Source organism: Schistocerca gregaria, chromosome 8 (assembly GCF_023897955.1).
Source record: "Schistocerca gregaria isolate iqSchGreg1 chromosome 8, iqSchGreg1.2, whole genome shotgun sequence".
Lineage (NCBI taxonomy): Eukaryota > Metazoa > Arthropoda > Insecta > Orthoptera > Acrididae > Schistocerca > Schistocerca gregaria.
The window spans coordinates 493,996,176-494,020,552 of NC_064927.1; the positions used below are offsets into that span (position 1 = coordinate 493,996,176).

General features: G+C 40.3%; 1 protein-coding gene across 1 annotated transcript in view; it reads right to left on the bottom strand.

Moving 5' to 3' along the window:
- The window catches only part of LOC126285263 (putative fatty acyl-CoA reductase CG5065), a 116,010-nt gene that overhangs the window by 12,436 nt on the left and 79,197 nt on the right, over positions 1-24,377 (bottom strand). The window contains exon 6 of the mRNA XM_049984554.1: positions 16,332-16,571. Coding sequence (XP_049840511.1) covers positions 16,332-16,571 — 240 coding nt within the window. The remainder of the gene's footprint in view (positions 1-16,331; positions 16,572-24,377) is intronic.

A 24,377-nucleotide genomic window follows, 5' to 3' on the forward strand; every position in this document is an offset into this window, starting at 1 on the left:
ATTTATTAACTGCTGTGCTGTATTTGGGAAATTATCGTTGGAAGCATTAGCAACATGTTTGGGGTCAGTTAGTTTACTTTTATTCATAATCAGCTGTATATTACTGTGATTAATTGGCATGATACCCATTTATTTCCTTATAATTTGCCAGGTTGCTTTAGTTTTATTCTTGGAAACACACCATTTTTTTGTCATTTTCCACGTTTTTTGCTTTTGAAATAACTCGTGTTAGTATTCTTTTGTATCTTTTGAAATATGCAGTAAAGTCAGGACTGGTATTGTGCTTGGAGTACTCATACAATCTCTTTTTTTTTATTGAAGCCATGTTTGAATGTAGCCATAAACTTAAATTTCTCATTGGTCTCATTACAGCCACATACATCTTTCCAACTTTCACCCTCTAGGAGAGAACAAAAATATTCCACATTTTTTTATACTGAAATTCCTTACAGTGTGTTGTATTCAACTGGGAATTTGGTATCCTGAAACATTCATTGCAAGAATTTGAGCATGTTGTTGTTGTGGTCTTCAGTCCTGAGACTGGTTTGAAGCAGCTCTCCATGCTACCCTATCCTGTGCAAGTTTCTTCATCTCCCAGTACCTACTGCCATCTACATCCTGCTGAATCTGCGTAGTGTATTCATCTCTTGGTCTCTCTCTCTACAATTTTTACCCTCCATGCTGCCCTCCAATGCTAAATTTGTGATCCCTTGATGCCTCAGAACACATCCTACCAACTGGTCCCTTCTTCTCGTCAAGTTGTGCCACAAACTCCTCTTCTCGTCAATTCTATTCAATACCTCCTCATTAGTTATGTGATCTACCCATCTAATCTTCAGCATTCTTCTGTAGCATCACATTTCGAAAGCTTCTATTCTCTTCCTGTCCAAATTATTTATCGTCCATGTTTCACTTCCAAACATGGCTACACTCCATACAAATACTTTCAGAACAGATTTCCTGACACTTAAATCTATACTCGATGTTAACAAATTTCTCTTCTTCAGAAACGCTTTCCTGCCATTGCCAGTCTACATTTTATATCCTCTCTACTTCGACCATCATCAGTTATTTTGCTCCCTAAATAGCAAAACTCCTTTACTACTTTAAGTGTCTCATTTCCTAATCTAATTCCCTCAGCATTCGACTACATTCCATTATCCTCGTTTTGCTTTTGTTGATGTTCATCTTATATCCTCCTTTCAAGACAATGTCCATTCCGTTCAACTGTTCTTCCAAGTCCTTTCCTGTCTCTGACAGAATTACAATGTCATCGGCAAACTTCAAAGTTTTTATTTCTTCTCCATGGATTTTAATACCTACTCTGAATTTTTCTTTTCTTTCCTTTACTGCTTGCTCAATATACAGATTGAATAACATTGGGGAGAGGCTACAACCCTGTCTCACTCCCTTCCCAACCACTGTTTCCCTTTCATGTCCCTCGACTCTTATAACTGCCATCTGGTTTCTGTACAAATTGTAAATAGCCTTTCGCTCCCTGGATTTTACCCCTGCCACCTTTAGAATTTGGAAGAGAGTGTTCCAGTCAACATGGTCAAAAGCTTTCTCTAAGTCTACAAATGCTAGAAACGTAGGTTTGCCTTTCCTTTATCTTTCCTCTAAGATAAGTCGTAAGGTCAGTATTGCCTCACGTGTTCCAATATTTCTACGGAATCCAAACTGATCTTCCCCGAGGTCCGCTTCTACCAGTTTTTCCATTCGTCTGTACAGAATTCGCGTTAGTATTTTGCAGCTGCGACTTATTAAAGTGTTAGTTCGGTAATTTTCACATCTGTCAACACCTGCTTTCTTTGGGATTGGAATTATTATATTCTTCTTGAAGTCTGAGGGTACTTCGCCTGTCTCATACATTTTCCTCACCAGATGGTAGAGTTTTGTCAGGACTGACTCTCCCAAGGCCGTTAGTAGTTCTAATGGAATGTTGTCTACTCCCGGGGCCTTGTTTCGGCTCAGGTCTTTCAATGTGTGTGTCAAACTCTTCACACAGTATCGCATCTCCCATTTCATCTTCATCTGCATTCTCTTCTATTTCTATAATATTGCCCTCAAGTACATCGCCCTTGTACAGACTCCTTCCATCTTTCTGCTTTCCCTTCTTTGGTTAGAACTGGGTTTCCATCTGAGCTCTTGATATTCATACAAGTGGTTCTCTTTTCTCCAATGGCCTCTTTAATTTTCCTGTAGGCAGTATCTATCTTACCCCTAGTGAGGTACGGCTCTACATCCTAACATATGTCCTCTAGCCATCCCTGCTTAGCCATTTCGCACTTCCTGTCGATCTCATTTTTGAGACGTTTGTATTCCTTTTTGCCTGCTTCATTTACTGCATTTTTATATTTTCTCCTTTCATCAATTAAATTCAATATTTCTTCTGTTAGCCGAGGATTTCTACTAGCCCTCGTCTTTTTACCTACTTGATCCTCTGCTGCCTTCACTACTTCATTCCTCAGAGCTACCCATTCTTCTTCTACTGTACTTCTTTCCCCCACTGCTGTCAATTGTTCCCTTGTTCTCTCCCTGAAACTCTGTACAACCTCTGGTTTAGTCAGCTTATCCAGGTCCCATCTCCTAAAATTGCCACCTTTTTGCAGTTTCTTCAATTTTAATCTGCAGTTCATAACCAATAGATTGTGGTCACAGTCCACATCTGCCCCTGGAAATGCCCTACAATGTAAAACCTGGTTCCAAAATCTCTGTCTTACCATTATATAATCTATTTGATACCTTTTAGTATCTCCAGGGTTCTTCCATGTATACAACCTTCTTTTATGATTCTTGAACCAAGTGTTAGCTATGATTAAGTTATGCTCTGTGCAAAATTCTACCAGACGGCTTCCTCATTCATTTCTTATCCCCAATCCATATTCACGTACTATGTTTCCTTCTCTCCCTAAAACCCATGTTTACAACTTGTGTGTTATAGGCATATTTGCATGTATTTATCTGATCAATAATAGATGCGGAGGTAGGTGTTTCTCGAGTTGGTTCAGTTACCGTAGGATTGATGTTGAACGATTGTAGTAAATTTATAATGTAATCTCTGAATTTATTGGATTTCGAGAAAGCAATATTAAAGTCACCACATATAATTATATTTTTCTTGGGAGGGTGAATTTCTTCCAAGAGTTACTCCATGTGATTGTAAAACACTTTTTTGTCTTCAGCTGGTGACCTGTATACACAAATAATAAGTGTATTTTGCCTTGGTAGTTCAGAAATAGAGAGTCTATATCTTTTTTACAGGACAGTTTATAATATTTAGTTACAGTATTGAATTCAATATTTTCTTTAACATGTATACAAATACCCCTAGGACTCGGTATTTTCCTAAAAACATGCTTGCAAGCTTGAACTGAGGAAGGTGTGTTTAATCTAACATATTTTCCCTGAGCCAGTGTAGTACAGAAATATCATTTAGATCATTTAATATTATTTCTATTTCATTTAGTTTATTTGGGAATGACTGAACATTTTGATGGAGTAATTTAAAATTAGGGACAGGGAGGGAATCATTTCTTGCTTGACCACTTACCTCACTATTTGAGCTAGTGTACTTAGTGGTAAAAAATCCTCATGTTTTCCAGGGATGGTATTCATGGTGTTTACCGTGTGGCTTGCTGGTTCACCGTTTGTGGGTTCCTGCCTTTCTTCTGTTGAAATGTTCCCAACTTTCACTTTTTTTCCATCCTTTTTCACCCATCTGTCCATTAACGACTGCCTTGTTGCTGCATTTGATGGCTTGAAATTGACCTAGTAAGTGTGTTGTTATGACTTTCATTGGGCTTATTTTTTGTTATAAAATGGTACTTGATTTTTCATTTTTCTCCATGTGTATGAAAGAAGCAAGCCTATTACAAATGTGAGTCACTCCTTGTTTGGTTACATGTAAGCCATGAGTTGTATATTCATTTCTTTTCAGGCATTCGATTTCGAAATTCACAGGTAACCTCTTCCTACACATGCCTGTGGCAGTGTTGATTTTTTCTAACATAATGCGGTTTTGCAGCTTTGATTTTTCCATTTAGACCTTGTGCGTCATGTCTAAGAGGTATTGGATGAATTATTACGTTTGTTTTTATGTGTGAGTTTAAGTATGTATTCCAAAAGGATCTTTCATGTTCCTCCACAATTCTTCCAGAGGTTTAGTGGACGGAGAAGTTATCAGTTAATTTGTCTGTGTTTTTCACAACTTCCTTAATTGACACACCAGGTTTTATAATACTTTGTACACTGAATGTTTTGCCTAATTCATCTTGTAGTATACTCCCACAGTTTTTGTCATGACTGTTGCTTAAAACAAGAACTTTATTTCCTTTTATAGCAGTTGCTTGAGGCCTAACAGATCGCGAGTTTTCACACGGAACATGGTTATGGTTTTTCACTGCATTTTGCTCATTATGAGGTACTTGTGCTTCTGAATCCTTGATTTTATTCTTCACAGCACTGTTTTCTTCTTGCAATACTTTTTTAACTTCTGCGACTTACCATCTCCACTATATGGTGAGTAGCAACTATCCTTTTCATTATATTGTTACATTCCATCCTGGATTTTCCTATGCTTTATGGATGATTTTTTTAGTAGTGGTGTGTGTATCCGGGTAACTACAAATAGTACTTGGCTACTGAGATAAATATTAATCATGTAATATCTCTTAATACTCTACTACCTATCCCTGCACAATTCTATGAGTGAATTATGTTTCCTACTTGACCATCTATATACTCGCAGAATCGATGCACAAAGTAGTACAGTACTATTACTATTCCATGAGCGCGGAATCACTCTTTGTAATATTCTCTCTGGGTGTGTTGATAGGACTTCTAGGATCTCCTCCGTGCCGAATAGCCGCATTGAATAATTGTAATTTTGCTATCGAGATTACTGGAAGAAAGAGATTGAAAGTAAATTATATGCTACTCAAGAAAATATGGGGTCATAGGAGCAACAACATACATGGCATAATGTACTACTAAAAATCATCCATAAAGTAAGCTATAATGCACATAGGATATCTACAGATATGAATACTTCCTAAATCAAAATGTATAACGCTTCTGTTTTAGATACTTGAAAATGGCCTAAGGCTGAGATTGTACATGAAATAAAGAGAAGGGCAGCTGAACGCAACATGAAATCATACAAAAAAAACTTGTACTAGTTTATCATTAATTGTAAACTTACTTATTACTTTTTAGAAACTTTTACAACATCATTCTTGTTCAAAAACAACTGTTCCTCAGTTTCATTGTATATTGCAGTGCATATCTGGCTGAATAAGTATACTTTTTTTTTTGGTTGAGAATTTTTGCTAGAAGTGTTAAGTATACCAGTAATTTATTTCATCATAAATTCTACAGTTAATGCAAATATTTAACATGTCATGTAACACTAGTTCTGTCTTTTAATAGGAGTGTATGTTGTCTGTATATACACTCCTGGAAATGGAAAAAAGAACACATTGACACCGGTGTGTCAGACCCACCATACTTGCTCCGGACACTGCGAGAGGGCTGTACAAGCAATGATCACACGCACGGCACAGCGGACACACCAGGAACCGCGGTGTTGGCTGTCGAATGGCGGTAGCTGCGCAGCATTTGTGCACCGCCGCCGTCAGTGTCAGCCAGTTTGCCGTGGCATACGGAGCTCCATCGCAGTCTTTAACACTGGTAGCATGCCGCGACAGCGTGGACGTGAACCGTATGTGCAGTTGACGGACTTTGAGCGAGGGCGTATAGTGGGCATGCGGGAGGCCGGGTGGACGTTCCGCCGAATTGCTCAACACATGGGGTGTGAGGTCTCCACAGTACATCGATGTTGTCGCCAGTGGTCGGCGGAAGGTGCACGTGCCCGTCGACCTGGGACCGGACCGCAGCGACGCATGGATGCACGCCAAGACCGTAGGATCCTACGCAGTGCCGTAGGGGACCGCACCGCCACTTCCCAGCAAATTAGGGACACTGTTGCTCCTGGGGTATCGGCGAGGACCATTCGCAACCGTCTCCATGAAGCTGGGCTACGGTCCCGCACACCGTTAGGCATTCTTCTGCTCACGCCCCAACATCGTGCAGCCCGCCTCCAGTAGTGTCGCGACAGGCGTGAATGGAGGGACCAAAGGAGACGTGTCATCTTCAGCGATGAGAGTCGCTTCTGCCTTGGTGCCAATGATGGTCGTATGCGTGTTTGGCGCCGTGCAGGTGAGCGCCACAATCAGGACTGCATACGACCGAGGCACACAGGGCCAACACCCGGCATCATGGTGTGGGGAGCGATCTCCTACACTGGCCGTACACCTCTGGTGATTGTCGAGGGGACACTGAATAGTGCACGGTACATCCAAACCTTCATCGAACCCATCGTTCTACCATTCCTAGACCGGCAAGGAAACTTGCTGTTCCAACAGGACAATGCACGTCCGCATGTATCCCGTGCCACCCAATGTGCTCTAGAAGGTGTAAGTCAACTACCCTGGCCAGCAAGATCTCCGGATCTGTCCCCCATTGAGCATGTTTGGGACTGGATGAAGCGTCGTCTCACGCGGTCTGCACGTCCAGAACAAACGCTGGTCCAACTGAGGCGCCAGGTGGAAATGGCATGGCAAGCCGTTCCACAGGACTACATCCAGCATCTCTACGATCGTCTCCATGGGAGAATAGCAGCCTGCATTGCTGTGAAAGGTGGATATACACTGTAATAGTGCCGACATTGTGCATGCTCTGTTGCCTGTGTCTATGTGCCTGTGGTTCTGTCAGTGTGATCATGTGATGTATCTGACCCCAGGAATGTGTCAATAAAGTTTCCTCTCCCTGGGACAATGAATTCATGTGTTCTTATTTCAATTTCCAGGAGTGTATAAAAAATTAAAGCTGTTGCTTAATTTGTTACTGACAACTCTAAAAAATTTCAAAGAAACAGAAAATTTTATACCAAGTTTTTCTCTTGTCATAATAGATATCTCTTTTTGGTTATTAATCAGTCCAGTGCCTAAAGACAACAAGTAGTACTTGTCACATATTAGGCCAATAAATTAAAAGAGAATCGGGAAGCTTAGTTTAAAGTTATTTGTTTACTGTTTTGTAAAATCTTACATCTGCATCGAAATAGGTACTCCCCAAGCCACCATAAGGCATCTGGCAGAGGGTACCTATACCACTACCTATCATTTCCCCTTCTGTTCCACTCCCAAGTAGAGCGAGGGAAAAGTGGCTGTCTGTACATCTCCGTATGAGCCCTAATTTAATCTTCGTTATCCTTAAACGCGATGTATGTTGGCGGGTGCAAAACTGTTCAGCAGTCAGCTTCAAATGCCGATTCCCTAAGTTTATCAATAGTGTTTCCCCGAAAAGAAAGCGACTTTCCCTCCAGGAATTCCCACATGAGTTCCCGGAGCAGCTTTGTAACACTTAAGTTTTGTTCGAACCTACTAGTAACAAATCTAGCAGTCCCCCTGTGATTTGCTCAAATGTCTTCCTTCAATCCAACCTGGTACAGATCCTGAACCATAGAGCAGTACTCAGGAATAGGTCGCACTAGCGTCCTATATGCGGTCTCCTTTACAGGTGAGTCACTCTTTCCTAAAATTTTCCCAATAAGCCAAAGTCAACCATTTGCCTTCCCTACCACAGTTTTCACATGCTTCTTCCACCTCATATTGCTTTGCAACATTCTGCCCATATGTTTAAATGCCTTGACTGTGTCAAGCTGGACACTAGTAATACTGTATCTGAACAAGTTTGTTCTTCCTACTCATTCGCATTAACTTACATCTTTCCACATTTAGGACTAGCTGCCATTTGTCACACCTATTGGGAATTTTGTCTGTCATCTTGTATCTTCCTACAGTCACTCAACTTTGACAGTTTACTATACACCACAGCATCATCAGCAGACAACCACAGACTGCTGCCCACCCTGTCTACCAAATCATCTATGTATATAGATAACAACAGTGGTTCTATTACACTTCTCTAGGGCACTCCTCACAGTGCTCTGGTCTCTAATGAACACGTGCCGTCAAAGACAACATACTGGGTCCTATTATTTAAGAAGTCTATGAGCTAGTCACATATCTTTGAACTTATTCCATATTCTCGTACCTCTGTTAACAGCATGCGACACATTTTGTCAAATGCTTTTTGGAAATCTAGAAGTATGGAGTCTGGCTGTTGCCCTTCATCCATAGTTCTCAGTATATCATGTGAGAAAATGGCAAGTTGAGTTTAGCACAATCGATGCTTCCTGAAACCATGCTGATTTGTGGACATCAGCTGCTTAGCCTCAAGAATTATTATATTTGAACTGAAAATGTGTTCAAGGTTTCTGCAGCAAACACAAGTTAGGGATGTTGGTCTGTAATTTTGTGGGTCTGCTCTTTCACCTTTACTGGAGTCACTTGCACTTCTTTCCAGTTGCTTGGACTTTGTGCCGATCGAGAGATTCACGATAAATGCAATATAGGTAAGGGGCCAGTGCCGTAGAGTACTCTTTGTAAAATTGGACTGGGATTCCACCCAGATCTGGTGATTTATTTGTTTTCAAATATTTAAGTTTCTTCTCTATGCCAGGTATGCTTCTGTCTATATCATCCATATGGGAGTTTGGCCAATGGTCAAATGACAGTATGTTTGTAAAGTTCTCGTGTACGAATGATTTCTTCAACGTGAAATTTATCACTTCGGCTTTCATTTTGCTATCTTCAACTGCCAGACCAGACTGGTCAACAATGGACTGAATGGTAGCCTTAGACCCGCTTAGCAATTTGACGTATGACCCGAATTATCTCGGGTTCTCTGCCAGATCATTTGCCAGTAGTTGTATGCTTCACGCTTAGATCTTTTCACAGACATACGAAGCTCTACTAACCTTTGCTTGTCATCATTTGTGTGTCTCCATTTGACTCTAGAGTGCAACAGCCTCTGCTTCCTCAGCATCTTACGAATTTCGTTATTAAACCATGGTGGGTTTTTTACCATCCTTTATCCACTTACTAGACACAAGCTCTCCAGACCACGATTTACAATCTGCTTTAATTTTGCCCATAATTCCTCTACACTCATCTTACTAGTACTAAGTGATTCACTATCTAAGTAAGATGTTAATAACTGCTTATCTGTTGTATTTAGCAGAAACACTCTCTTAGTGTGGCGAGCTAGCTGCTCAAGACAACCAGCTACTTTGCAGCACAACATGAATGCTGTTTTCAAACATGGGATGGGTTAGTTGCTGTTCCTTTGCAGGCTTTTGTGACAGATCTGTTAAAAATAAACTTTTCAGGTTTTCTGCCAGATAACATTGTACATCTCTCACAATATTTCACTGAACCCAGTGTTTGACATCTTCAGGTGGAGGCAGTTGTTGTAGTCACTCCTATAATACGTGACGTGATAAGCGCATGGCACCATCGAAATTTATCAGGCCAGGAGCAGGAATTATGCTTGCACAGAGAGATGCTCACAGTTGTATCACAGTCTGTGAAGTGTCTGTGTCTTCATGATCTTTGCTTGTGCTAAGCAGGGCTTGCTTCACTTGCAGCAATTTAAGCTGCCTTCTTGGGTTCCTACCTAACTGCATTTTTGGAAATGAACTGCCAGTATCCTTCGTTTACTAATCAGATGGAGGTAACAAAATCGAAGAAACTCATTCCCAGAGAATGTGCATATATATGTAAATATCTTTGAATATTGCAGAACATTCGTATTATACACCAAATAAATTCGCAGTATGTGTTGAAAACACTGACATAAAAAATAAATTCAAAAAAGACCTACTTCAGAATGTGAACCTTCTTATTTCGATTCTGTAATCCATATCTTTATCCACTAAGTACTCTGAAAATGTGAGATTTTTGTGTTGGTATCACAGTATCTTTCGAAGGCTTAAATCAGTGATGCATTGTTACCAGATGTTTAATTGTGAAGGTGATGTGTACTCTTTGTGATCAAAAGTATTTGGGCACCCCGAAAAACATACATTTTTCATATTAGGTGCATTGTGTTGCCACCTACTGCCAGGTACTCCATATCAACGATTTCAGTAGTCATTAGACATCGTGAGAGAGCAGAATGGGGCGGTCAGGTGATTGGGTGTCACTTGTTTCATATGTCTGTATGCACGATTTCCAAACTCCTAAACATTCCTAGGTCCATTGTTTCCTATGCCATAATGAAGTGGAAATGTGAAGGGACATGTACAGCACAAAAGCATACAGCCCGACCTTGTCTGTTGAGTGACAGAGATCGCTGACAGTTGAAGAGGGTCATAATGTGTAATAGGCAGACATCTATCCAGGCCTTCACACAGGAATTCCAGACTGCATCATATCCACTGCAAGTACTATGACAGTTAGGGAGCAGGTGACAAAAGTTGGATTTCATGGTCGAGCGGCTGCTCATAAGCCACACATCATGCCTGTAAATGCCAAATGAAACCTCTCTTGGTGTAAGGAGCATAAACATTGGACGATTGAACAGTGGAAAAACATTGTGTGGAGTGACGAATCACGGCACACAATGTGGCGATCCGATGGCAGGGTGTGGGTATGGTGAATGCCCAGTGAATGTCATCTGCCAGCGTGTGTAGTGCCAACAGTAAAATTCGGAGGTGGTGGTGTTATGGTGTGGTCATGTTTTTCATGGAAGGGGCTTCCATCTCTTGTTGTTTTGCTTGGCAGTATCACAGCATAGGCCTACATTGATGTTTTAAGCACCTTCTTGCTTCCCACTATTGCAGAACAATTCACAGATGGCAGTTGCATCTCTCAATCTCTCAACGCAATCGAGCACCTGTTCACAATGCACAGCCTGTGGTGGAGTGGTTACATAACAACAACATCCCTGTAATGGACTGGCCTGCACAAAGTCCTGACCTGAATCCTTTGGGATGTTTTGGAATGCTGACTTTGTGTCAGGCCTTGCCGACTGACATCGATACCTCTCCTTAGTGTAGCACTCCTTGAAGAATGGGCTGCCATTCCCTAAGAACCATTCCAGCACCTGATTGAAAGTATGACTGCGAGAATCGAAGGTGTCATCAGGGCTAATGGCGGGCCATCATCATATTGATTTCCAGCATTACCGATGGAGGGCGCTACGAACTTGTAAGTCATTTTCACCCAAGTGTCCGGATACTGTTGATCACATAGTGTATGCAGGGTGTATACAAACCGGGAGATCTGGGAATTTTTTCATCCAGGAGAAAACCGGGAAAAACCCGGGAATTGTTTACAATTCCGGGAGTTTTTCATTGTTTTAGTTTTCAGTTAAATTTTTGTGGTTATGAGTGGTAACAACCAATACTCTAAGAAAGGATATTACTGTACCCTACTACTGCAGAATAACACTGCAGCTACGAGAGGGGGAAAAAAACGTAAAATATACTTAAGTTGCAAAGGAAATGCGCCGTATACAACAACAAAACACAGTGCTCATACAAGCGTCTGCCAACAGCAAAATGTGTCAAAGGCTTTTGGAAGACTATGCAATGCTTCATAACAACAAATTGCCTCCGATGAGCATGATGTGACAACTGTTTAAATTAGATTCGTTTGAGCAGTTGCGGGCGGGCTCTTGTGCATGCGTAGTTAAGTCGCGTATGAGTAGTACCTCCTCCCGCTTCTTGTTACAGTAGTGTGGCTTGGCGCCACTACTCAATATTGCCCCAGTTCGGAAATAGAGTAAATCGGGGCCTGATTCACAGAGCAGCCTGAGTTGTGGTGGGGAGGTGGGTCGCCTCCACGTGACCAGTGTTTACGTTCAGGGATTTTATCGTTTCCTCTTCGTTTATTGCTCTCATGTTAAATGATAAAACGGTTTTTTGTGACTGGGAGATATCAAATGAATTAAAATACGTTTGCATAATTACGGATGGCTAAAATATGTCATTAGTTTCAGATTTTATTTCCACCTTTCTGACAGACAAGCATTAATCGCCTTGCGGAACAGTGAAGTTATCTTTGTTGGTTTGCTAAAGAGATTTGGCTTTTATTAATGTTTTCTGCTGAGGCAGTCAGTTTATTTGAAACAAACTGTTTAATTTCACACTGTTGGCTGGTTTCAACTGTTCGCTAATTTTAAGTGCACATATGACATTATGCCTCAATAAAGAACCAAACCTGAGATAATACAATACTGGCACTGCAAGAAAAATTACATTTGAATCTGCACATACGAATGTGCACTTTAAGCCGAATTATGCATTTTAGTATGGTTCACGAAATTCCGATGCTCTTGAAGTATCCTTTCATGTCTTGTTTCTTCTATGACACAATGTTTTACATGTACGAACATATGGCCTTCCTGCGTCATCACGCGGTGACAACTGTTATCTGGCGCTCTCTTCCAACTGCTGAAACGAACCTGTTTCTTACAGGTAGCGGGGAAATATTGCGAATGGTGGTTTTAGAAGCGTTACATACATTAAAAGCAAATTTCCTTTTACGCAAGATGAACTATGTGCGAGAATGTACAATGAATTTCTTAAATAACAAAGCGTTTGACTCTCATTTAAAAATCAACTCTTTGAGAATGGCCACTTAGAAGAATTTCAAGCTCAGAAGATCACACGTTTACACCGTTTTTAAAAATTTTGCTGGCACATTTGTGTGATGTTATCTTAAAGTGTATTACGCGCAGAAAAGATCAACATTATGTGTGGAAACTTAGCTTCTCTTCCAGCTTATATATCTTGAAGACCAATATGGTATATGAATGCTATGTATATTAATTTAAACCATTAACTTTTCTTATTTGTGTTTTCACACTAATTAAGAGTGATCTTGCTATTGGCTGACTACATCACGTGTCCTATGCTGTCATCAGCTGGCGAGATCAAGTGGTGTGAGTGATCATAAGTGGCTTACAAAACTGCATCGCAGTCTCGATTTCAATGCTTCGGAAAGTAACATGTGGTGTTTGGTGGAATTCGAATTTATACTTTAGTAATACGAAAATATGTAGTGTACATATTGTTGCACATCAAAGGTGTTTCAAAACATGTTTCTTTCCCCCTGAATTTCTTTCTCTAAAGTGGCCGGTAATTATATGTCAGTATATAATACCATAAACATTCAAAGGATTGGTGAGTTTGACAGTGCCAAGGAATAGTATAAGGTCACTTAACATGGAAAAAGTGTATTTTCACCCGGGAGAAAGTCTATTTTTAACCGGGAAATCTGGGAAATATCCGGGAATTTTTTTCTCTTGTCTGTGTAGACACCCTGGTGTGTGATAAATCTTTAATATACCATTGCCTTGAAATGACGTACTGCAAGTTATAGTGAAAAAAACAGCTAAATACTTCATTCAGGAATTATTGAATATTCAGATGCCAGGGTGGTGGAGCTGTGTCCTGCTGTAATAAGTAGTCTAGAATACTCAATAATTTTAGGAACAAGCCAGTTTTTCAGGAATATCTTGCTCCAGTAACCATATTGTGATCAAAAAAATAAAGTCCATAAACTTTTATCAGTGATACAGAGCAAAACACACAGACTTTGGGGTTGACTTGTTCATGTTCCAGTGTTACATGGTGATTTAGTAGCCCCATATTTGAACACTGTGCCTGCTGACTTTCCCATGTAGGTGAAATGTAACTTCATCACTAAAAGTTCCACAAGGCAGAAACAATGTATCTTCTTCCAAGTTTTGGAGCACACAGTTACAAAATTCTACGTGCTTTACCTTACTGTTTGCCTGAAGAGCCTGCACCTGTTGTAGATGGTATGGTTTGTACCTTAACCAGCACCTCAGTATATGCCAGATAGTTTTTTGCTGTAATTCAAGTTCCCTACTTGCTCTGTGGGTAGATTTCCTTAGGTTATGTTCATAACTCACTCGAATGCACTCTATGTGCTCCTTCTATGCACATAATCAACCTGGGCTTTTACCTTTGTGCAGAGAGCCAGTTTTGTCAAACTGTTTATTCCACCGACAATACTCTTCCTCATTGGAGGTTTTACATTAAACTTATGCCAAAATGCACACTGCACCACAGCCGCAGGCCCACTTATACTGAACTTACGAGTGCAAAAAATCTTGTATTGCACAGTAGCCATCTTGCTTACAGCTAATGCACTACATGCTAAGGCCAGTGTTGGATTGTTCTTATGGCAGTACTGTAAACTTTACAACATCCTCTCCCAAGTATACTTAACAGAAATCATGTACAATGTATAGTGCAGGAAATATAGCGAACTAAAATTGCGCCCATCTTTTTGAATCGTCCTGTATTTTCCCTACTCCTATGACATGATAATCCACATATCACAAGTACCAAATGATGAGAACTTCAAAAAAAGGTGGAAAATCTAAAAATCTGAGATACATTGATTAAATAAAAAAATCCAAGATTGTCCACAAATCTTAAGTTTAAAACTAAGACAGTTTTCTTATTATATGTTTTAAAATAATTGCTGAAATGTTTTATTGCATTACAGAAGTTCAAGGTATTTATTTAAACATCAAAAGTTTAACATTATTTAACATGAGACAGGAATCCAGAATGAGATTTTCACTCTGCAGCGGAGTGTGCGCTGATACGAAAGTTCCTGGCAGATTAAAACTGTGTGCCCAACTGAGACTGGAACTCGGGACCTTTGCCTTTCGCGGGCAAGTGCTCTACCATCTGAGCTACCGAAGCACGACTCACGCCCGGTACTCACAGCTTTACTTCTGCCAGTATCTCGTCTCCTACCTTCCAAACTTTACATAAGCTCTCCTGCGAACCTTGCAGAACTAGCGCTCCTGAAAGAAAGGATATTGCGGAGACATGGCTTAGCCACAGCCTGGGGGATGTTTCCAGAATGAGATTTTCACTCTGCAGCGGAGTGTGTGCTGATTGAAGTTTCATGTCGACTGGGATAGCAGTTTTCAACTGAGCCCTGCATGTGATGTAGCAATAGCAAGAATATAACAAGAACACTCTGATGTGAAAGTGGCAAAGGCAATGGATGGAACAAACAGGCAGCAGCAGGGCATGATGCCAGTACTCTCCAACCCGCCAGTAGTCCCCCGCCACCTGTGTCTTCCCCCCCCCCTCCCCACACATACCCATCACCATCCCTAACACCCCTTCTGGAAGTGTGCGATTGTCCTAGCTGTTGCAGATGAGACAGAGGAGCTGGACACAGACCGATACTTTGCCTGAAAATAATGAGTGAGAAACTTGTAGAAACATTGCTGCAGAATGATGCCTTGTCTTGGCTGATAACCCTAGAAGTGTTCATCATTGACATTCTCTTAAGATGGCCCGCATTCCTACTAAATTTTTCTCAATTACACTGATTACTTTCAAGCAATTAAATATATATATATATATATATATATATATATATATATATATATATATATATATATATATATATATATAGACCTCATCTTTGTCAATTTAATACCTCATTAGTCCATGTTGCACTCTTATTTTGCCTAAGACAATTAAGACAAAAATAACTTCTAGGGAGTCTTGCCTTCACTCTGTTCAAACATTTGACCAAAAATACATAGGCTGCATCTAAACTCAGCAGCAGCACCTGGGGAGCATGAGAAGTAAAATCATTGACAACAATCAGAGGGTTGAGAGGTACAATAGGGTGCACAATGTTCAAAAACTGGCTAACAGCCTCTTCCTTCCCCACTGCTGCTGCTGCTGCTGCTGCTGCTGCTCAGACCTAGGTTGAAGAAGGGGCCACTACTTGAGCAGGAGAGGCAAGGCACACGGTACTAGGTGTGTCTTGCTATCAGTGAGAGGCAGTGCCCGAAGCTATTCCTCATCAGTGTAGGGATAGCCTTCCAGCCATTTTCCATATATAACTTTTCTGAAGGAACAGTGCTGGACCTGGCAATGACCCATCAGTAGCTAATAGACGACATTCATGATTTCTGTGAGAGATTATCCCAGTAATGTTTTGAATATATGACACTCAGTTAAATAACTATACTTTCCATCACAGTTAGGTACCTCTTCTCTAATCCTTATGAAACAGCACTTGGGTCCTCATATCTACACTGGCATATTCAGTGCAATATTTCTTATATTTTCTACATAAGACATTTCCTTTCAGGAGCTTTCACTGCATACTGTATAAGTTCCTGGATTCTTCCCACACCTCACTCTAAAATTGTTGCATATTGTTATATGTTTTTCACAGATTTTGTTTGAGATATTTCTTGCCTTGAAAAATCACTGCAGTTTTAATCAGACATATTTGACCATGTTATACTAAAGAAGATCTAAGAAATTCTATTTTAAATGATGTTAACTGCATATACATTCATAGTTAATTGGGTAAGTAATTGTATGTATAATGTTTCATTACCATGGCTTCTTCCCAGAAAGTACAAGTGCTGCATCAACAATGATTGCTGGTAGAAACTGGAACAGGACAAGACATATGATGTACACAATACAGTTTCGATGAATGGCTCCACTGGGGTACCACAGCATCTTTGGGGAGGGAAACTGTGTGTACAGATCTTGTCCAATCTTTACAAGTTCATTCCATGTCACTGGCATATCTGAACTTGTTGTACAGTTGTATACTGGCATTTTACACCACCTGGAACAGCAGAAAAATAGAGTCATGCTAATTTTTGATTTTATAATTTAGAGAAGATAACATTTATATAAATAAAAATGGCAACTACTCACTAAAATTAATTGATGGGTGGCACATAGAAATATCCAGCAACATAGACAAATTGCACTAGCTTTTGATCAGTGCACTCTTTTTATAGTCTAACAAACCAAGTACCTCACCTCAAACAGTTAAAATTGAATAAAACGATTTTAAAATATGTTGATGTGACTGTGCTTCAAACTGTTAAGATCATTTATCTGCAAAACTCTGCATATATGTAATCACATTATCCAGATATTGGCCACAAACTGTTACATTCCTCTGCATTTTAATCAGTTCATTAAAACTCCATACTTGCACTTGAATGATGAAGAAGGAAAGAACGTACAGCTCTGCAGCAACTTCTGCCATGGGAAATATGGCTCTATAAGGACCTATATTGATTCAAGGACATTTTTAGTGTCTTACCACATAATACCGCATTTATGACCACAGTGAATTTGCTGGCCATAGCTGTTTGTTAGACAGTCTTGTTTCTTTTCCAACTTGTACATATGTAGTCTTTGTAAAATGTAAACTTTCAGGACTGTGAAATGTCACAATTAACAAAATTTTCTGTGTTATTGTGCTATGGTTGGATGGATTTTTCATTAAAATCCAATGTTTCATCCCCATCCAGGGAGGACATTTTCAAGGGGGATCGTAACTGCTTTGGACATCTGATTCACTGATTCACATCCTGGCTCACTGCTGACTGCAGCAAAACTCTGTTGGTGCATGCTCACTTACAATGGTGTGACATCACATGCTTTGAATGCCCGGGTGCAATTGGCCATTGTTGGTTGCCATTTCTTCATGGCCCGTACACATCTAATTCAGCATCAGGAACCAGATGTCATTCAATTTCATGCCCTCCTACTTCCTAATGGAATTCCAAGGGTGTTTAACAATCTCTATGGCATTTCTGTACAACCTTTCATAGTCTCTGCTTGAGGCTGCTAGTGCTTGAGTCCTATTAAAATGAGTGTGGTTTTCTCCTGGCAACACAACATGTTCTGCAACAGCTGATCTGTCAATCTGTCCCTTCCTACAGCTGTTCTGAATCTTCGAATTAATCCCATTGAGATGCTTGTGAAAACAATCTGTCAAGCCTGCACAAAACAGGAATATCATCTATGTTGCAGAACCATATATTCAGTTTTTTGTTGGCAATTTACAAAGTCTCCTCCTTGAATTTTTCCGTAACAAAATATTTTGTAACTGGGATTAAAGGGCACCCCATAGCCACACCAAACATCTGTTCATAGACCTCATCATTCCATTTGAAATAGTCATGAGGCAATATTCAGTTTAGCGCAGAGGAGGAGGCAGGCAGAAGATTAAATTTTCTTCATGTGCTAGTTTTCAAGAAAGAAATGGTAGTAGCTAAGGCCACACATTTTACCAAAAAACCATGCACACAGACCATTATGTAAACTGAGATTCAAACAACCAGTCCACAGCTTGTGGTCTAGTGGCTAGCATTGCTGCCTCTGTATCATTGCGTCCTGGGTTCGATTCCCAGCTGGGTCATGGATTTTCTTCACCCCAGGACTGGGTGTTTGTGTTGTCCTCATCATCTCATCTTTATTTGGGTGCTGCCAAGACAGGTAATGGAAAGATTTGAAAATTGTATGGGCACTGATGACTATGATGTTGAGCACCCCACAAACGAGCCTCCTCCTCCTCCTCCTCCTCCTCCTCCTCGAACCACTGCCGACAGCAATAACAAGGCATCATACAACTGTTGTCAGATAGAGTAAGAAACATTTGCAAACCAGAGCTGCTTGATCATCATCATCGTCATCATCATCATCATCATCATCATCTTGGACAGTTTCCAGCCTCTGGCCAGGTTTGCATGGAACATAGGCCGCTCAATCGTCTTCTGTCTTGCCACCATCTCTCCGTCTTCACCTTGGTCCAGTCTTTTCCTTTCTTCTAGATGCATTCCTCTACTCCTTTCAGCCATCTGACTCTTGGTCTTCCTCTTGATATCTTTCCTTCCAGTTTCATCTTGTGTATCCTCCTGGATATCCTCTTCTCCTCCATTCTCTTAATGTGTCCATACCACCTCAGCCTTGATTTCTCTCTCCTCCTGTAATGGTTCCACCTTCATTGACACTCTTATCCTCTAATTTCTTAACCTGTATCTTTGTCACTCCAGTAGTGTTTCTCAAGAATTTCATCTCACTAGCTTGTACTTTGCTTTTCTCTCTTCCTTCCATAACCCAGGTTTCTGATGCATATGTCAGGATCGGGACATAGTATGTCCGGTATATAACCTCTTTACTGATTTGGGGTACATCCTTGCTCCATTTCAGGCTCCTGACACACTTCCAAAATGTTTCTGCTTTTCTCCCTCACTCTTTTATTTCTCTGTCATTTTTTCCATCTTCCTCGATCAGGCTTCCTAAGTACATGAAACTCTTCACTCTCCTCAATTGTTCCTCACCAATTGTTATTCCAGTTGTTCCTCTCTCCTTCTTTGTTGTTGTGGTTCACACAGCTCACACATCCATGGTACATTTCCATTATCCTCCAAATAATATATTTTGCTACTCCTCTGTTCTCCAGGGATTTCCACACTTTGCTTCTACGTAAACTATCATACCCTTTTTCATTGTCCAGCAAGGTCATTAATAAATCTATTCCATATTCATAGTGCTGTTCCAGCAGTTGTCTTACAGCAAAAATTAGATCCACCGTGGACCTTCCTGTTCTGAGGACATGTTGCTCTTCTCTCATTCTTCCTTCTAATTCTGCCCGAATTCATGCTACCAAGATTTTCTCAAAAATCTTTGCACAATGACTCATCAATGTTTTCCCCAATAGTTCTTGCACTCTTTTCTGTTTCCCTTCTTAAAGATTGGGACATTTATTCCCTTCTCCCAGTCTTCTTGTATCATATTCAGTCTCCATACAATTTTCATTACTCGATATAGCTGTTGTATCCCTGTAACAGCAATATCAAGTGGTTGTTCTGTACTAATGAAGGTCATTGAATTATCAGAGAGAAAGTGGAAGTTTGTAATATATCTATTATGGAAACTAAAGTAATGTTTAAAAATAAAGAAACTTCATAAAATATGTATGTTCAGAAAGGGAAATGGTACTTTGAAAAATGGGTCATGCTTAGGGATCTTGTATTGTATAGTACAAAAGGTGTAGAGAACCCCCTCCATTACAGAAGTGGCCTGGCACGTATTAAAAGGTGGTTTTGGTAGTCGATGTTGGCAGCTACTGGGTGAGCACGCTATGCACTCAGCGGATAGCCATTGTACGGTTAACATCGAGGGTGCCAAGTGAGGCATTTGAAAATCAATTTATACTGAAATTGCCTCGGATGTGGTTTCGGCTGTCGTATGGTGCTCTAGTTATTATGGAATGGCTCTAAAACAAGGATAATATGTCACCAAGAAGAATTTATGAAGAGCATTCAACATCAAATGTGTGAGACCAGACTTGCTTGCCACCACTGTTGCGCCACTGCTCAGCCAGCTTCAGGAACTCAGATATGTATCAAAGTATGAACCAGTATGTTTGTGTGAGTGTTTCAATGATAATTCCAGTGATATAAACATGTGTTTGAACCTTAAAATTATCCTGATCATGAAACCAATGCAGAGTCCCATCCTAAATGTGCAGAAACCGAGTATCCTGTTTCTAACTAATTAATGGTTTGTTTCTGTACTAAATGTGCTAAAGTTTAGTGGCAAACTGTGTAGTGTTACCATAGAAATACCTGCTTCGCAGGTAATGGATAAGGCACACAAATTGAACCTATACGAAAAGTAATTTTGCTTTGATTATTACCATGAACTAATTTTTGAAGTTAATTGGACTTCATATTTGAATTTCTTGCTTTAAAGTATGAACATATAAATTATTTCAAGTGGTATTAGAAATCAATATTGGCAAATTGCAGTTTGTTTCTGAAGTAGTTACAGAATTTGCCTGTAAAGACAGTTTCAGTTTATGGGTCCCCACTATATTCTTTTCTATTATAAGAAAGATAAACTAAGTATTGCTTTTGCTAAAGAAATCCGAAGCATTTCCATAAAATTGTGAGTATAAAAAGTGTCTGTGTGGTGTCATTTAACTTTATTTGTGGTGTCTGTATGTCAGTTAAACCAGGACTCTGGTCATGCCCAATTTTAGTCTTGTGAGAACTTTAGAAACATCTTATTGCTGAGTTGGCTATTGATTGCAACAGTAACTATTACGACTATGAGTGAAATAACTCTTAAAATTCCTATGATTGCTGATTTGTGTAAATAGTAACTACTGCTACCCACTACTCAGTTCGTCCGGTAGTCATGTGTATTCATTGCACTATTCATAAGGAGTATTTATGAAAGTCAGTTTAATAGGTCATATTAAGTTTTCTTGAAACATAATGTTTCAAATTATGATGCCTAATTAGGCTGGTGACCATTTGTTATTTCATTTGTATGAACATCAAAACTAGTATTACCTCCAAAGTAAAGTCTTTCAGTTTTCCATTAATTGCCACTTATATGAAATTAATGTTTGAATACCCTCTGTCCATTAGATATTCACACAGTCAAATAAACAACTAAAATTCCTCCCAGAGTGTAATGCTCATGTTGTTTAGTGTTATATTTGGCGCTAACTTGCAGCTCTTGCGTTATATCCCCATCTCTCCTGCTGCTCTCACCATCTCTACACTTAGCTCATCCAGACCTAGTGACTTCCCTCCCTTCATCTTGCCCAATGCCTCTTCCACTTCTCCCCACGTAAGGTCTTTTTCTATTTGCTGTTCCTCCTCTTTTTTCTCCTTGGCTTGTTCCTCCGCATCCAGGTCTCCATTTGGGTTCAGGAGTCCTTCAAAATACTCCTTCCATATATTCTTGAGTTCCTCCTTATTCTCTACATCTTGTCCACTTTTGTTCACCATTCAAGCATAATCTGTCATACTGTTCTTCCTCTTACTTTTAATCATCCCATATAACACTTGTTTTCAACCTTCAGTATCCTCCTCCATCATTCTGGTTCACTGTTGGATTCACTTTCTTCTTTCCTCCGCCACCACTCTTTTGCTTCTTTCTTCCTTTGTTGACTGATACTCTTCTCTTGTCTCTACTGTTCTCTTCTGGAACCATACCCCGAAGGCTCTATTGTTCTTTTGTGCTGTATCCTTTGTTTTATCATTCCACCAGGGTGTTTCTTTCCATCTCTTTTTGTTGCTTGTCCTCCCACTCTTTTTGTTGCTTGTCGTCCCACATACTTGCTTTGCTTGATGTGAAATTAAAACACAATCACAAATGCATTGCTTAAGAATGATTATTCATCCACAGTTATAAAAACAGAATTAAGAATGCTCTGCACAAATCATAATGATGCACAAGCACATGTGAAATCTAAAGTTTTTCTACCTGTCATTAAGGATGTTCCTGACAGCACAGGAAAAATTTTGATGAAATGGAACATTGCATTAATCTACCAGCCCACTGAGAAGATGCAGAATGTGGTGTCACCGCCAGACACCACACTTGCTAGGTGGTAGCCTTTAAATCGGCCGCGGACCAGTAGTATACGTCGGACCCACCTGTAGCCACTGTCAGTGATTGCAGACCGAGCGCCGCCACATGGCAGGTCTAGAGAGAGACTTCCTAGCACTCGCCCCAGTTGTACAGCCGACTTTGCTGGCGATGGTTCACTGACAAAATACACTCTCATTTGCCGAGACGATAGTTAGCTTAGCCTTCAGCTACGTTATTTGCTACGACCTAGCAAGGCACCATTATCAGTTTCTATTGATATTGTGAATCATATACAGTCAAGACCGACGTTTGTCATTAACAGATTAAAGTTAAGTATTCCACCAGCTACATCCGTTTTTCTAAATTCTAATTTCCTTGTCCTGTTCCAGACCTCGCACCAGCCTGTGTGAGCTAAATCGCGTGCCTTTCGGCCTCCTCTAGTAACACGGTGTTGGCTCTCCTGCCAACCACAACACAGAATAACCTAAAATTGGCCAAGGATGCTCGCAAATATCTGGAGTAAGCAGGAATTTATAGGAGTCATGTAGTCATGTGGAGGTGTATGTGGGTACTACAAACAGAATAGTCAACAAACAGCTAGAAGAGCACTGTAGGAGGGAACAGATTGACAGATCAGCTGTTGTGGAACATGCTTTCCAGTCTGGAAACCACCACATTCATTTTAATAGGACTCAAGTACTGGCAGCCACAAGCGGATATCATGAAAGGCTGTACAGAGAGGCCATAGAGTTTGTTGAACACACCAGGAGTTTCAATAGGAATGAGGAGGGCATGAAATTGAATGAACTCTGGTTCCCAGTGATGTAGAAGATGTGTACAAGTCTTCCACCATGGGGCGATAACATCAGCAGATGATGACAGAAGACAATGGCCAACTGTGCCCAGGTATTCAAAGCATTTGGCATCACATCACTGCACGGGAGCATGCATAAATGTGACTGATTGCCTGGACCACCTGTGGTCAAATACCTGTTGTCATCAGCGGGAGGACCAAGCCCTTTTTAGGATAAATGATGACAACAATAGTAATAGGAAATCCTCATGAATTTACAAATTTTGCTGTGACAGCTTCTCTGCTAATACAGAAAAAAATCCTTTTATAACACATGCAGCAGCCATACCGAGTTATACAACAAGTTCAATGATGTTTTCCCACAATAGAGAATGAAGTCAGAAAGACAATACAGAAGAAAAAGAAGTTAGCAGGCATAGATGGGATTCCAGTTTCTTTTCTGAAGGCATGCACAGACAGTGTACAAACCCTACTAACAAACATAGAAAAATGACTCATTTATTGCAGGTAGTGTTTTGGAGTACCTGTAGCGTGCATGAGACATGTCCTAACTAAAGAAACGTAATGCAGAGAATATAGAACACTACGAGCTAGTTTTGCTACAGCCAATGCACTAAAAAATAATTCAGTCAAATATGAAAGGTATACTAATGAGTTAACTGGATAAAAACAGCATTTTTAATAAAACACAGTTTGCTTTCCAAAATCAGAGTACAATATTGGCCATTAAAGAGTTTGCAAAAGCAGTACTTGAAGCTCTTAAGGCATATTCTCAGACTTGTCTAAGCCTTTTGACAATGCTGATCATAAAATACTATTGAAAAAACTAGAGGTATTAAGAATGAGGAATAACAAATTAGTTCTCCCAGTCTTACCTGTAAAATAAAATCCAAAAGGAGACAAACACTGTCCAGGAACATTGATGTGACCACCTTTCAGAAAACTGAATAACCACCTTTTGCAATGTGGACCTCTGCGAGACATGCAGGAGGAGAGTCAGTGTTGTCAACAACAGTGTGGAGCCATGCTGACTCCAGTGCTGGGCCCAGCTGCACAAACTTTCTTGGATGACAATCCATGGCATGAACAGCCCAATTGAGGGGGTCTCATAGATTCTTGACTGGGTTTAAATCCGTGGAGTTTGGTGGCCAGGAGAGTACAGTAAACTTATGTTGGGGGTTTTCAAACCACACAAATACCCTGTGAGCTGTGTGATATGTTGCATTGTCCTGCTTTTAAAGCCATCATGCTGAGAAAAGATGAACGTACCCTGAAATGAGGTCCAGTCTGTCTGACATTTAGCACACCACAAGTCGAATAGTTTTACATCTTCCTCCCAATCTCCACAATATCCTTGTCAGTTCGTATACTCCTGCACCCATTACCCCTACCCTATGGCTGCTAGCCCTGCGACCATCCCAGCTG